Source organism: Typopeltis vanoorti, chromosome 12 (assembly GCF_054136105.1).
Source record: "Typopeltis vanoorti isolate ZY-2024b chromosome 12, IOZ_Tvanoo_1.0, whole genome shotgun sequence".
NCBI classification, from domain to species: Eukaryota; Metazoa; Arthropoda; class Arachnida; order Uropygi; family Thelyphonidae; genus Typopeltis; species Typopeltis vanoorti.
Window position 1 is genome coordinate 95,486,175 of NC_143560.1, and position 14,640 is coordinate 95,500,814.

The 14,640-nt window shown below is 36.4% G+C and overlaps 1 protein-coding gene across 1 annotated transcript in view; it reads left to right on the plus strand.

The window, feature by feature from the left end:
• Positions 1–2,271: 2,271 nt before the first annotated feature.
• LOC150101024 (uncharacterized) overlaps positions 2,272–14,640 on the plus strand; it is a 51,084-nt gene continuing 38,715 nt past the window's right edge. Inside the window, exons 1-2 of the mRNA XM_090402150.1 lie at positions 2,272–2,380; positions 12,931–13,031. Of these exons, the coding sequence (XP_090258276.1) occupies positions 2,272–2,380; positions 12,931–13,031 (210 nt within the window). The remainder of the gene's footprint in view (positions 2,381–12,930; positions 13,032–14,640) is intronic.

Genomic DNA, 14,640 nt, shown 5'->3' on the forward strand with positions numbered 1-14,640 from the left:
TTTTCCGGTCTCTTCATCGGTGGCTGCCTATAATTAGTGATAGACATGCGCCAGCTCTCCCTGATTGGTTATCACTGTAGATTGAACTACCCACTCAGTCTCCAAAAACTAGATAGGGCTTAGAGGCCTCGCCTACTCCCTATATAAGGGGATAAAAGGCGTTAACTTATTATTATCATTATTTGTGGTGTATATTTTCATATAATGAACCCGTTTCGCTATACTTGAGCGCCTCTGTAGCGCAATTGGAAGAACGACGGTATATTGCGCCCTTCGATTGGAACAGGCCTAAGTTCGATTCTCGTCGCGACGGGAGGAATCTTTATCTGGTCGATTTCAATCGAAGGTGAGTTAGCCGATCTCATACGGAGGTAGCAGGGTTTTTTCTCCCAAGAAACTCGGGTTTTTCATCCCGCATACATACATACAAATCGGCCCTTCAGAACACACGCAATTTACAGACAAAAAAATTACTAGTTGTAGTGTTGGAGGTGGGCGGTAGATGGCGTTGATGGAGATGATTTGTAGTAGAGGTTAGGTGTAGAGACAGCTGTAAGTGTCCTCCCGCGATGAGTCTTCGGACTCCTTGGAGGTATCAGGAATAATAATAATAATAATAATAATAATACTTCTAGTTATAAGAAGATGACGTTATTTTCTGTTGTGTTTCCATGGTAACACTAAAAATTGTAGGTTGTTCCCAGGTGGTGCGTGGTAGTTTGGGTCAAGAACAAAAGTGCCAACCGTAGCCAAATCAGAAGGCTTGTGTTATTTCCAAATGTTCTGAATTCGAGCTCAGTTTATGCCATTGATATCAGTGGCATATGCAAGTGTTTTCATGGGATCTGCTCTCTCTTCCCCCCCCCCCCCCACTCCACAATATGGACATGTATCTCTGTATACACCAAAAGAAATGGATATGATAATTTTTTATGGATATTTTGGCTTTCTTCTTCTTCTTCGTATTGAATTATAATCAGCACACTATTAGACACTTGTAAAAATTTAAATAAACGTTCATTAGAAAAACAAACAAACAGACTGCTGCGTTTACTGTATATGAATGTAATAAAGAACATGCTATTGATACATGCATATATGGAAAAATAATTTTCGTAATCATCTTATGTGTCGCAATTTCCCAAGAAACGAAATATTATTTAGGTCTTATTTCTTCCTAATCTGTATAGTAGAGTATGTTTTATGTGTACTGTGGTAATAATATGAACAATTATTTCCTTTTGTAATTATGATTTGTCTTTAGAAATAAACTTATGAATGACATAAATAATAAGTGCACATTTTCCTTCATTCGTACCACATACTTATCTTTTCTTCTTCTTCTTCTTCTTTTCCTCCCTCCTCCAATTCTCTCTCTTTCTCTCTCTCTCTCTCTCTCTCTCTCTCTCTCTCTCTCTCTCTCTCTCTCTTATGGGGATGAATCCCAATGTTTTACACTAGTCATTCTTTTCTGCAGTTTTCCATTCATTCTAGATTTTTTGAAGACAGTTCTTTTAATATGTAAAGTTAAGGTTTTGCTTATTGCAGTACCATTGAGTATGTACTTACATTTAATTATACGTTTAAAACCGGATGGAACGTCAGTAGATGTAGGTGGAGGAAGTCAAAAAGTAGTATTGATAGGTGTGTGACGTTGATTTTTGAGAGAAAGATAGATAGATAGACAGAGATCACGCATGGTAGGTCTTCCGTGAAGGTATTGTTTCTCAAGGCTCCCCGTGTTAAAGTGCAGAAGAGGAAGTGATAAAAGCGACACTGACACCACAGTTTCCCTAAGTTCACCTTTACGTTACATGCTGTTTCCGGGAACGACGAAGGTTTAAAATGTTATTTTTAGAATGATTTCAAGTGAAATAGAAATTAACACGATTACTGTTGAGGAATGCCACGTTTAGATGTGATTGCAGAATGGAAAAGCAAACGGACGATGCAAGAAAGTCGCAATTTAGCTGTTATGTAAAGGTGAACTTAGGGAAACTGTGGTGTCAGTGTCGCTTATTTACTTTGGGGTGCAACACAAAAACCTTCAACTTACTCCTTTTCCATGAATGAATCCTCTTCAGAATTTGTTACCATACTCTGAACATACTGTTCATATTAATGACAGACGAGAAAGAGTAACATGACAGACAAGTGTGAAACATCGCAAACACAGCTGCCAATTAAAGGTCGTGAGAGAATGACGTCATCACAAAATAAGCAGTCACTGTGAGATACTTGGTATCGTAATATCAGACTTCGCAACTAGTCATGACGGGAGGACTATGGTTTGTGGTAAGTGTGCCTTCAGAGCGATATGAAAATGAAATATGGGGAGATGGCAGCAGTTCCACAGGAGCCTCTAGTAAGGAGAGAAGCGGTGAGTATCCATATTAGCATAAACACTGTTTCTTGTATAGTGTTGTGTTTCTTTTAATACTGAAAAGGAGTTTATGGTCAATAATTCATTTATTTTGAAAAGTTATCCTTTTCTAGTTTGAACTTCTTTTGTTATTAGAATAGTGAAAAGCTCTTATTTATTTTAAAGCCAATTTCTGTTAGTCCTTCCCCCCGCTAGCAACCTAACTATTATTTCATATACACACTAATTATAATGTTGATATTTAAATCGTGCTTGGAATTTTTCCAACTTTATGTACAGTCTCAGAGATATGTGTTCTAAACAGGTTTTGTCTTCGAGATTTTATAACCACCTGTCTGTCTGTTTTTGCAAGCAAATAAAAAATTAGTTATTTATCCCATTTCTTAACACAGTATACGCTTAAAAACTTGGTAGTAACGCCAACGACAGTCTCACAGAGGTATGCACTCATAACCATTCTGAATACGTTTATTAGATTGGGGAAAAAAAAAAAAGTCTTCCTAACGCCTTTTATTCCCCCGAAGAGAATATACACAAGGAGGTTTAGCCCTAACTTTTTTTTTGAAGATTTGATTGGCAACTGCAATTACTGATTGCTTGCCTAAGGCTATCAATGTTTATTAGATAAAAAAAAAAAAAAAAAAAAAAACAGAAACTGAACATTCTCACACTGTTTTCGAAAAAATACAAATTACTCTTTTTATTTCAATGCAAGGAAATAATTACTTTGCACTAAATATTTTAACTATGCAAATAAACCGAAATTAATGTATTTTTGACATTAGATTTTGAACAAATTATAGCTTTTTAAAAATCTATAATTTCTTCACAGTCATCCTTTTGGAAAGGTCAGATATTGCGTTTAGGAAGATTTAAGTGGGAGTACGGAACTAAATCAGTTAAGGCAGAGAGAGAAAAGAAAGAGTTGAAAGGTCTATTATTTCATCTTTAACCCAGGTTCTGTTATCCAGAATCATTTCCAGAATTACCAGCAGTTATTAATTGCAGCACTAAATAAAAAGATGATTGATAAAAGTATTAATACTTTTTTTTTAATAGCCGGCTTGGTTGACCGAGTGGTTGGCATATCCGCTTTCCAGCAAAGAGGCTGCGGGTTCGAATCCCGCCATGGCCACAAATGTTCGTAATTGTCCTACTAACAATGTGTGTGTGTGTGTGTGTGTGGAAAGGACATCTGCGATTGTATCACTTCTTCTAGCAGAAGTCCTCACTTCCGAAACCCTATGAGATACGGGAGCGGCGTCCAGTGATGTCAAATGTGAATAACTAAAGAAAACTAAAGAAAAACTCTTTACTAAACCGTTGATGTCTGAAGATAAAAAAAAATGTCGAGTTTATAACGCTGAAGCGGCAACTACTAAGCATTTTATTGACTTCATTTCTAAACTTTGCCATCTCATCCTAAAGATGTGCAAGTAGTTCGTGTACTCACTGAAGTTCTGAAGTTTGCTTTCATGACTTTCTACATAATGCAAGTAGCAATCAGAATTTCAGTTTAAAGTGAGAAACAGTTTGGAGTTAACGATTTCAGTGACTATTTTCGAGAGAGAAAAACACTGCACTTTTATATATAAACCTATAAATGTTTCCGGCGTCTAAACGGGATTCGAACCCAGCTTTTACTAGCCACAAAACATCATCATGATCAACTGAGCTATCAATATGGAAATGACTTCTATTTGGATTTATTGATCAAGTATTTTTTAGAACAACTATGTTATACCAAAATACTAGATCAATAAATCCAAATAGAAGTCATTTCCATAGTTTTCGTGGTCAAGAAAATAACGTTTAAACATGAGCTATCAATAATTTTATCGCATCATTTACAGTTAAGTTCAAATTGCGATAAGCGGCGATTATGTCAAGAAATTATCTAGTAGCCGTAATTGACCTTTTGGTTAGGCACCAACCATATTATCTGACCATTATTGTATCCTTGGCATCGTAACTTAGGCATATCAATACCATTTTTATCTAAATAGTGAAGAATGAATCTCTTCTTTACTAAGTACTGAGCCTAATACTTGTGCAAGAAATATTAAATTATTTAATCCTATATTTATTTATGTGGCTATTGGAGATATATTACTTTCTTCTATTCTCAGGGAATCAACTTCGTTGGTTTTTTTTTTTTTTTTTTTTTTTTGTTGTTGTTCTTGTTGCTTTTTTTAGCAGTGTTGTGTTTTGAATTACAACAAAGGCTCTGAGGCCAGAGAATTTGTGTCGGTTATCTGTATCGCGGGATGAAAATCCAGAGTTTCCGGAAGCAGCGGTGTAGCTAGAGCTTTTGCCGCCCGGGGCGGTCCTGAGTTTGTCGCCCCCTCTCAATACACACCAAAAATACTACAAAAATTCAAAACGACGTATAGGGAAATAAATTAAAACACTGTTTGTTTTTGAAGTAAAACTTTAATTTCAACATTCTAAAATGTTATTTTTCTTGCTTTTCTGTTGGCAAAATCGTCGATGACATTGACGAAGTCTATTTCATAGTAACGTACTTAATTCTTAATCAATTTTATTTAGAAAAACTCCTCTCACAACTAGCAACACTTACAGCAATTGTGAGGAAAATTCGCAGTAGTATTACAATATTTGGAAATGAGTTCTCGAGACTGTATTTTAGAATTAACTGCAAAAGTTCAAAAAGGTTCAAAGTGTCGCCCGGAGCGGATCGCCCCCATCGCCCCACCCTAACTACGCCTCTGTCCGGAAGCAAAAAAAAAAAAAACCGACACTCCGTATGAGACCAAATACTTACCTTTTGTTGAAAAGCCCTTATAAAGGTGCTTCGCGTTTTTAGCAATGTCAATTAATAGTCAACGATCATTGAAAAATATATCGACTCGCTTGTTGTACTACTTATACTTTCAAAATATAGAACAGTGTTATCAACAATAAAAGACACAACACGCATCATACTCATTAGCGCTACAACACAAGACTATATTTAGCATAGAATTATATGACGAGTATAATATAAAATGATACCATTAGAGAGAATGGCTTTTCTTATTGCGAGAAAATGGCTATTCTGCAAAATTATTATTTTTTAATCTGCAGGACTGAAATATTTTTGAAACATAAAATGTTTTCCGCTATCAGTAGCGCCTATGGTGCATAATGTTATTTTGTAGAAAAAACGGATAGCTAACAATGAAAAAGAAAACCAACATTGCAGTTAGAAAATAATCCACTTGCCCACCTGCCTAATGCAAAGAGTTCTCGATGTTTCTATTTCGAATCGAAAGGTTTGACTTTTGTTTACTTCTGTCTCTTTCAATCTGTTCACTTTTTTTAATTCAACAGATTGATATGTACAGCTGTCGGCACGCATGACTAAGCAGTACAAAGTAGGACAAGTGTCCACATGGTACTTCACGACACTGACAACGAGAGTGGTCTAAACTGACTTAGGTGTAATGTCCCCCCCCCCCCTTATTAAAAAACGGTAATATACGAGTGCGTGTGGAATGCGTTTCCTCCCACGACATTAACCGTTTTTAATGTGCGTGAAACGTACGTCACCATTTGTGAATGAAAAAAACTATGATCTTCAGCTCACTTAAATATACATGTGCGTACGTGTGTGTGTGTGTGTGTGTGTGTGTGTGTGTGTGTGTGTGTGTGTGTGTGTGTGTGTGTGTGTGTGTGTGTGTGTGTGTGTGTGTGTGTGTGTGTGTGTGTGTGTGCGCGCGCGCGCGCGCGTGCTAAATTTAGTTTTTATCCCTTGGAAATATTATATATATAAAAAACATATGCTGTATATAAAAGCCCTGAAGGTCCCACCAAGATTTGGTTTCTGTGACCATAATCTTAGGATAAAGTGATTAGACTTAAGCCTAAAAGTTCCAGGAAGAACAATGCGGCTTTTGGCCTGGTAGAAGCACAACTGACCAAATCTTTACTTTAAGGCAAGTCTTTGAGAAATCTTGGGAATATGCCAAGAATGTCTACACATGTTTTGAGGAGTTGCAGAAGGCATATGACCGGTTCCTCGGGATAAACTTTGGCAAGTAGTACAGGAGTACGGAGTGCATGGCCAACTATTAGCTGCCATCAAGTCCCTGTATGAATGCCCAGAGTTTTGTGTCAGGGTAAACAGCACAACGTCTGAACCTTTCACAGTCTCCGTTGGCCTCCGCCAAGGGTGTATTCTGTCACCCCCTCCTTTTCATAATATTTATGGACTGGATTGATAGGCACAGCCGAGGCAGTGAGTGTGTCAGAATTGGAAGATGTAGCATTGGACGTCTGCTTTTTGAAAATGACCTAGGTCTGCTTAGTTCTTCCACAGATGACCTCCAGCGAGCCTTGGATAGGTTTGTAGCTGTTTGTGCAGAAGCTGGGATGAAGATCAGTGTGGCCAAAACTGAAACATTTGTGATCTCAAAACAACCATCCCAGTGCACTCTACATGTAAGTGGAGTCCCAGTGAGGCAGGTGGAGAAGTTTAAATACCTTGGGTCCATATTCACGAGTGATGGAAAGTGGGACGTAGAGCTAGATACTCGAATTGGCTCAGCAAGTGCAATATTGCGAGAGCTTGGCCGTTCAGTAGTATTGAAGCGGGTGTTAAGCCAGAAGGCAAAACTGGCTGTCTTCAATACAGTCTATGTCCCCCATCCTCACCTATGGTCATGAGAGTTGGATAATGACCGAAAGAATGCGAACACGAATCCAAGCGGATGAAATGAGGTTCCTTCGAGGGGTTGCGGGGCTGACAAGACTCGCCAGGGTCAGAAGCTCTGCAATTCGGAAAACCCTCAATACTCAACCGCTGCTTCTCTGTGTTGAGAGATCACAGTTACGTTGGTACGGGCACCTGGTCAGAATGCCACAAGAGAGGTTCCCCCAGCAGGCCCTCTTTTCCAAGCCAGTGGGTGGGAGGCTACGTGGAAGGCCAAGGACTCGATGGATAGATTATATCCAAGACCTTGAGTGGATACGTTTCGGAGTCCCACCGGAGTCCCACCAACCATTGGAAGTTCCTCCTGCAACTACTGACCCTACAACCCAATTAGGAAAGGTGGGCCTTGAAGATGGATGGATGCAGAAGCATAGCTAGGGAGGGGAGGAAAGGGCAGTCCTCCCCCGGGCGGCGCTTTGAACCTTTTTGAACTTTTGCAGTTAATTCCAAAATACAGTCTCGTGAACTCATTCCCAAATATTATAATTCAGTATTATGATACTGCGAATTTTCTTCACAATTGCTGCAAGAGTTGCTAGTTGTGAGAGGAGTTTTTCTAAATAAAATTAAGAATTGCCTACATTACTATGAAATAGACTTCGCCAATGTCATCCACGATTTTGCTAACAGAAAAGCAAGAAAAATAACATTTAAAATGTTGATATTAAGTTTTACTTCAAAAATAACCATAATGTTTTAATTTATATCCCTCTACGTCGTTTTGACTTTTTGTAGTATTTTTAGTGTTTATTGAGAGGGGCGGCAAACTCAGGGACCGCCCCGGGCGGCAAAAGCTCTAGCTACACCACTAGATGGATGGATATATCTTTGTGTGTAAATTGAATGCTTTCTCCTGGAATATCAGGAGAAAGCATTTCAGTTACCATTTAAAGAGGTTCACAAACTTCCATACCGCTATGGAACTTGAACACGGCCTATGGTTGGAGAGAGGACGCACTTTCCGATCTGCCGAACAGTCTGGCAAGGTGGTGTGAAGAGACTGGCCTCATTTGTTCATAGTTTTTGTGAAACATCCTTTTTTTATCTTCAAAAGGTTGAAAGGCAATATGGAAATAACTTTTAAATAGAAAAAAAAAGGGGGGGGGACCGAAGGAAGACAGAAGAGAAACCGAAATTAGACTGAAATAGAGCAGAAACGGCCTCAATTCGTTAAAGGAATCTCGTTGCTGCTTGTACATTTTTCGATAATGAGCAAATCGGTGCAGTAGCAATTTATTTTGCATAGCTTCATTGAGAAAATCTGCAATTTATATTAAAAAAACTCAAGATTTTTCAATATGATGAAAAATTTCACTATATATATGATATTTAAAAAAAAAAGGGTAAAAACTATTTAAGGATACGTTAAGGATATTAGTAGCTCTTTTATACTTTGCCTTTCATTTCGTTCTTAACTCTGAAGAAGTGCTAATTTTCAGGAATCTTTTTCAATTTGACACAGAAATTCGCAAGTCAATTTAAATTTTTTTATTACGGCTCTACCTTATTTGTTCATCAGTTTGTGAAACGCATTTCTTATCTTCAAATGATAAAAACACGTTAATGTTATATAATAATTCTATATTTTAACGCAAATATATTCAGTCATAAAATTTGCATTGAATTTTATTTGCCACTCATCTCCTGACATCCTTCTGTGCAGGATTTCAAAAAACTGAAAGCTTTCGGCTCAACCCTTTGGATTAACGTTATTCTTCTCTGTTAAATTCACTAATTGATTATTATAATTCTTGAAATGTTTAACGATTAATTCAGTTTCATCATAATAATCAGATATCTGTATAAAACAACTTGTATATTTTGTGACATCACCATGAAATTCCACAGCACACCACTAAGTAGCGTGTGACTACACGTAATGTGTACATGGCAAAACTATTTTTACTTTCTTGGCAAATCAATTTCGCTGCCACTGTGGAAAGCAAACATGTGTATGGCATGCTGCAAGTTACTAATCTCTGTGTCCTAAGTTCGTTGATATTTAGGAACTAAACACTATGAAATCCAAATCACAATCATTTTCTTTCAATAATTAGTAGGGAAAGACAGATGATCATTCCTACACCAATTTCACAAATTTCAATCTAAACTGGGGAAAGGTCTCCTCGGAAAGGATGACTAAGGAATGTTAGGAGCAGCGTATCCAATTTGTATGTAGAAAATTATTAATTTAATAATATCAACCAATACGGTGTGTGTGTGTGTGGGTGTGTGTGGGTAGGGAGACAGAGAGAGAGTTCATGTGATTGAAGTCGGACTGATTTCGTCTTAATTACATGATACTTTTTTCGGGCGTAAAAGAAAAATAAAATATCAAGAGGCAGATATAAAAATAGTACAACATTAACACAGTAACAACAAATACGGTATTATATAGGATTCCGATAACTCAAATTAGCTATGCGTCCATGGTTGTGCATTTCAGTGCATGTTTGTATATTTAGCAGACCATAGCAAGAAAACATTCAGACGAATGCTGGACTTCCAGATTTATCTCTCAGTCTAGTCACAACACGGGCGTAACATTTTCAGTTCGTTATGCCACATAACCTGTCTTTCCGATGAGGTATCACGCTGATTGGTTGAAGATAACACGTGATGACGTAATGTGACTTCAGGTGTCTGGCAGTCAATGTCTCTGACATGCTTCTCGATGCGTTACTGAATAGATTTCTCTGTCTGTCTGTCCTTAGCATAGTGTCTTACAGTTCCATCATAGACGACTGCGAATTTCAGAGAACTGTATCTATGCTTAGCAGATAACGATTGTATTCTAATGAGAGGGATAAAGACTGTGTGTTTTGGACTTATTCCAAATTTTAGCTACTTTCAGGGGAGAATTCTCCATGCCTGCTATGCTTGCTGCGCAAGCTCATTAATTGAGAAAGACGTAATATTTAATTGTTAATAAATGCATGCATTTATAAGCATTCCATTTAGGCTTTTATTTTTGTAGACAGAAGACGTCTTAAGCTTGGTGGCAATAATTGAGCTTTGCGTTGTGTATCGAAGGCCGATGCTTGCTAGTCTAATCAAAGCTACCTTGGCTTGCTCGGTTGTAGAAGCTGTGATTTCATGCGCGCGCATAGCCATTTCACATCATCTCACTCTGCTGCTTGAACACAGGCCATACGTAGCTCTAGCCAGTGAGCTTCAGCCAGCCTTTACAAGTGTGCGTGTTGCTTGGGAAAATTAAGTTACGACCAACTTTTCATGGCGATGTTGTTGACCAGTTCATAAAGAAGAACCGTAGGGTAGAATTTGTATTCAAGTAGCTAAATTGAAAGAGATAGAATATCATTTGTAAAATAAATGTTGCATTTGTATGATTAAATATACATAAATTCCTAAATATATAGTTTTAAATGGTCAGTAATTCATTATTCCGCTAATCAGACTTCAATCACACCTCTCACTCCCTGAACGATAATAAGAGCAAGCGTGAATTTCAAGACCAGCATTCGCCCCTGGCTACTTTGACAGAAAGTTGGTTAATATCAATATTTTCATATATTTATAGATGGTAATCTAAGTATAAGCCAAACCTATTTTTTTTTTCAGTATACGGTTAACTTTTTTTTCTTATATATGGGATGTCAATTATTTCTTCAGGGACTATTTGGAGGTATAATAAAAGCAACTAAGGCAATGAGGCCAGATTATATCTGTTATTTTTCAGTATTTTTAAGTTCTATTTTTTTCAGTAATTCATTATTCCGCTAATCAGACTTCAATCACACCTCTCACTCCCTGAACGATAATAAGAGCAAGCGTGAATTTCAAGACCCGCATTCGCCCCTGGCTACTTTGACAGAAAGTTGGTTAATATCAATATTTTCATATATTTATAGATGGTAATCTAAGTATAAGCCAAACCTATTTTTTTTTTTCAGTATACGGTTAACTTTTTTTTTCTTATATATGGGATGTCAATTATTTCTTCAGGGACTATTTGGAGGTATAATAAAAGCAACTAAGGCAATGAGGCCAGATTATATCTGTTATTTTTCAGTATTTTTAAGTTCTATTTTTTTCAGTAATTCATTATTCCGCTAATCAGACTTCAATCACACCTCTCACTCCCTGAACGATAATAAGAGCAAGCGTGAATTTCAAGACCAGCATTCGCCCCTGGCTACTTTGACAGAAAGTTGGTTAATATCAATATTTTCATATATTTATAGATGGTAATCTAAGTATAAGCCAAACCTTTTTTTTTTTTTCAGTATACGGTTAACTTTTTTTTCTTATATATGGGATGTCAATTATTTCTTCAGGGACTATTTGGAGGTATAATAAAAGCAACTAAGGCAATGATGCCAGATTATATTTGTTAATTGCGTGTATTCTCTGGTCGGTTTATCCGTCTTGCGGGATAAAAATCCAGAACTTCCAGGAGGAAGACCCTCTCGTGAGACCGACTAACTCACATTCGGGACGGGATTTGAATGCGGAGTTTTTTTTTTTTTTTTTTTTTAGAAATAGGACATCGTCAATACAGACTGAGCAAGAAAGGCTCTTTTTTAAATAAAATAGGTACCATATGCAAAGAATAACTCTAGATTTATTCTTATTATACTTTATATTATTTATATTTATTTATTAGATAACTATAATACAAATTAATAAAATGTTAGTTTATTAGATACGTTTCATAATAACTAAAAGTTATTTATTTCACAAGTAACTTTTTTTAAGTTATTTATGAAAATTATTTAATCGAAGTAATATAGAAGACGCTGGTAAGGGTTCGAAGTTATTTGGGAGGAATAAAATCTTTATTTATTTATTTATTTATTTTACATTTTATTTTACTAATTATGTGTCTAGTTGTTGTTATCCACTCCGTGATTTTGATTTCTTTATTAATTGGACAGAAACTAATAATTTAATGCGAAATAAATTCAGTAAATACCATTAGTAAATTAAGGAAATGTGTTAATTTCTCTATGAAGCATCAAATAAACCATCCCTGAAACAACGGAGCTAGATATAAAGCACACGCCGAAGGCGAATGATTTCATAAAATACATCGAAAAAAAATTGCAGCGCGATAAGCACAATAAGGAAACTTACTGCAATAATTTCTAGTGATGATTCAACACAAATGAGAATATATTTCTTCCATAGACGTGTCAAAGAGTTATCAAGGCGGAACGATTTCTTGCCACCTGCCGGTACATACAATAACAAAAGACATTCTGATTTAGAAATAAAGCCACAGATTAACAAATCTGCTAAAACTTATATAAAAACAACAACAGCAACTAATATATTAATACGAATTTTGAATAGAATTTTCAAAAAAAAAAAAAAAAAGCTTAAAAGGATTTGCTGCTCAGTTAGTGGTTCTCGATAAGAAAAACGTTTCTCATCAATCACACACACTCACACACAAAGTTACTTTCTTTAAAGTCATCTACTTTGTGCTCTACCTTACATCTAAAATCAATGCTCAAACCAATGACAATTGAAGCATAAAATGTGAAAAATAATAACAAGAATCATTGCAATAATTAGGTTTCATCACTGTTTACATTCCTTTTTGGTCTTTTGAAATTCAGATAAACTTCGTGGAATGACAAGTTTGAAGGGGGGGGGGGTCTTAATAGTTTTCTTTATGAAAAGGGGAGAACGGATTAAAAAGAGATTGAGAAATACTAGTTCAGTGCTTTATAATATGCGATTCGTCGTCCCCCCCCCCAGCAATGAGTCAGTAGATTTCGGAGTTTGTTGTATCGTTTACAATTATTTAGTGTTTTGTGTTTTATATATATATATAACAATTACTTTGATTTCACTCTATTTCCAGATAACAAGATAGCAAAAGAATACAACATTAACTCTCAGTATTCTGCCCAACCGAATAACAGCAAAGTGAATGGAGAAAAGCGAGGAGCGTCTATGGAGAAAGTAAGTTGGAAACTCATTTTGTTCTTCTTTCTTCTGATTTCTGAAAGCTGAAAGCTTGAAAACGATCTTCGAGTTCTCGAGATCCTCTCTCTCTTTTGATTATTTTGCTGAATGCGAAGAATAATAAATTTCGTCTTCGCACAATTATCATTTTAATGTGATATACGATTTTTCATATAAACTGGCTGCCATTAGAGCAAGTGTTTCAAGTGAGCACTAAATAGAACACGAAATGTGCAACGTGGATAAAGTGAAGTACTCGTTAGAGGGAGAAAAACTTATTAATAAACTGAGACGAATTCTGAAAAGTGACGAATGTTTATCCTATGCTTATGTCAAACACTGCGAATAGTCAGTATAGATTTTTTTTCGATCTCTCGAATTGCAAAAATGCTTAAAACAAAGTCGCGCATTTGATTCTTGAGACCATCTTTTTACATGAGATCGCAAAACGCATCAACGATGCGAATTGGTCAACATCTAAACAATACAACCATCGTTATTATAAAGATGATCGGTGTTAAGGTGAATGATTCTTAATCGGAATTTTGTAGAGAGATATTATTCGCCACAATTACTCAACGATGAAATATTCTCATATTCACTCTCTCTTCATTAGATTCGACTTCATCTGTTCACCAGATGAATAACACTACTGCAGAAGCGTATATGATGCCAAGAACATGCACATCTTGTAAATGACATTCTAAGAAAAGCACTGTTTGCATGTAATGGATAAATCGGTGTCATTTTAGTTCAGAACTAAAAATGCATTGGCCCACTCACAGATGAATAATACTCATTAGATGAAGTGGAACGAACTCGCGCGCGCGCGCGCGCGCGCGCGCGTGTGTGTGTGTGTGTGTGTGTGTGTGTGTGTGTGTGTGTGTGTGTGTGTGTGAAGAATAGAGGTTTATTTCTTTAAATTTGTCAGAAGATACATGCTTCCAAGAAACTTAAATGCTGCGATGCATCTACATTTCTCGGATATTGCAGTAATTTTAACAAAGCGCACTTGAATTTAAAGTATTAAATGCAATGACTTTACAACCAAATAACGTGAGACCGGGTCTTACACGCAGGAAATCCCCCACCCACATCTTGTATAAGACCTGTAATCCACGTTCGGCTAAAAAGCGCCAATAAAGATCCTTCGCGTTCACCGAATTTAAATCCTTTGCAACCAGAGGACAACTTTGTCGCCGACTGACCTACGGAGGCTCTCCAGTATGTAGTCAATCTCTAACGTAGACAATATTTGCTATAACGTACGGATAATTGTATTCCTGTTTGAATAAAAAAGAAAAAGAAAAAAAAAAGCTTAATTACAACCTTCGAAAGTCTATGAGGTGAAGGAATGCTCCCCCAAGTATTATCAGTTGTATTATCACTTACGCATACGACAGAATACAATTCCTTATCACTTTTCTATATATTCTTATATATCAGAAAATAATAATTTAATGCGAAATAAATTCAGTAAGTACCATTAGTAAATTAAGAAAAGAAAAACTGGCAATATTTTATAACACAAGCCGAAACTACTACTTCTTTTTTTTTTTTTGCAACACTAGAGGGAATGAGAAAACGATGGTAATAATAAAAAGGG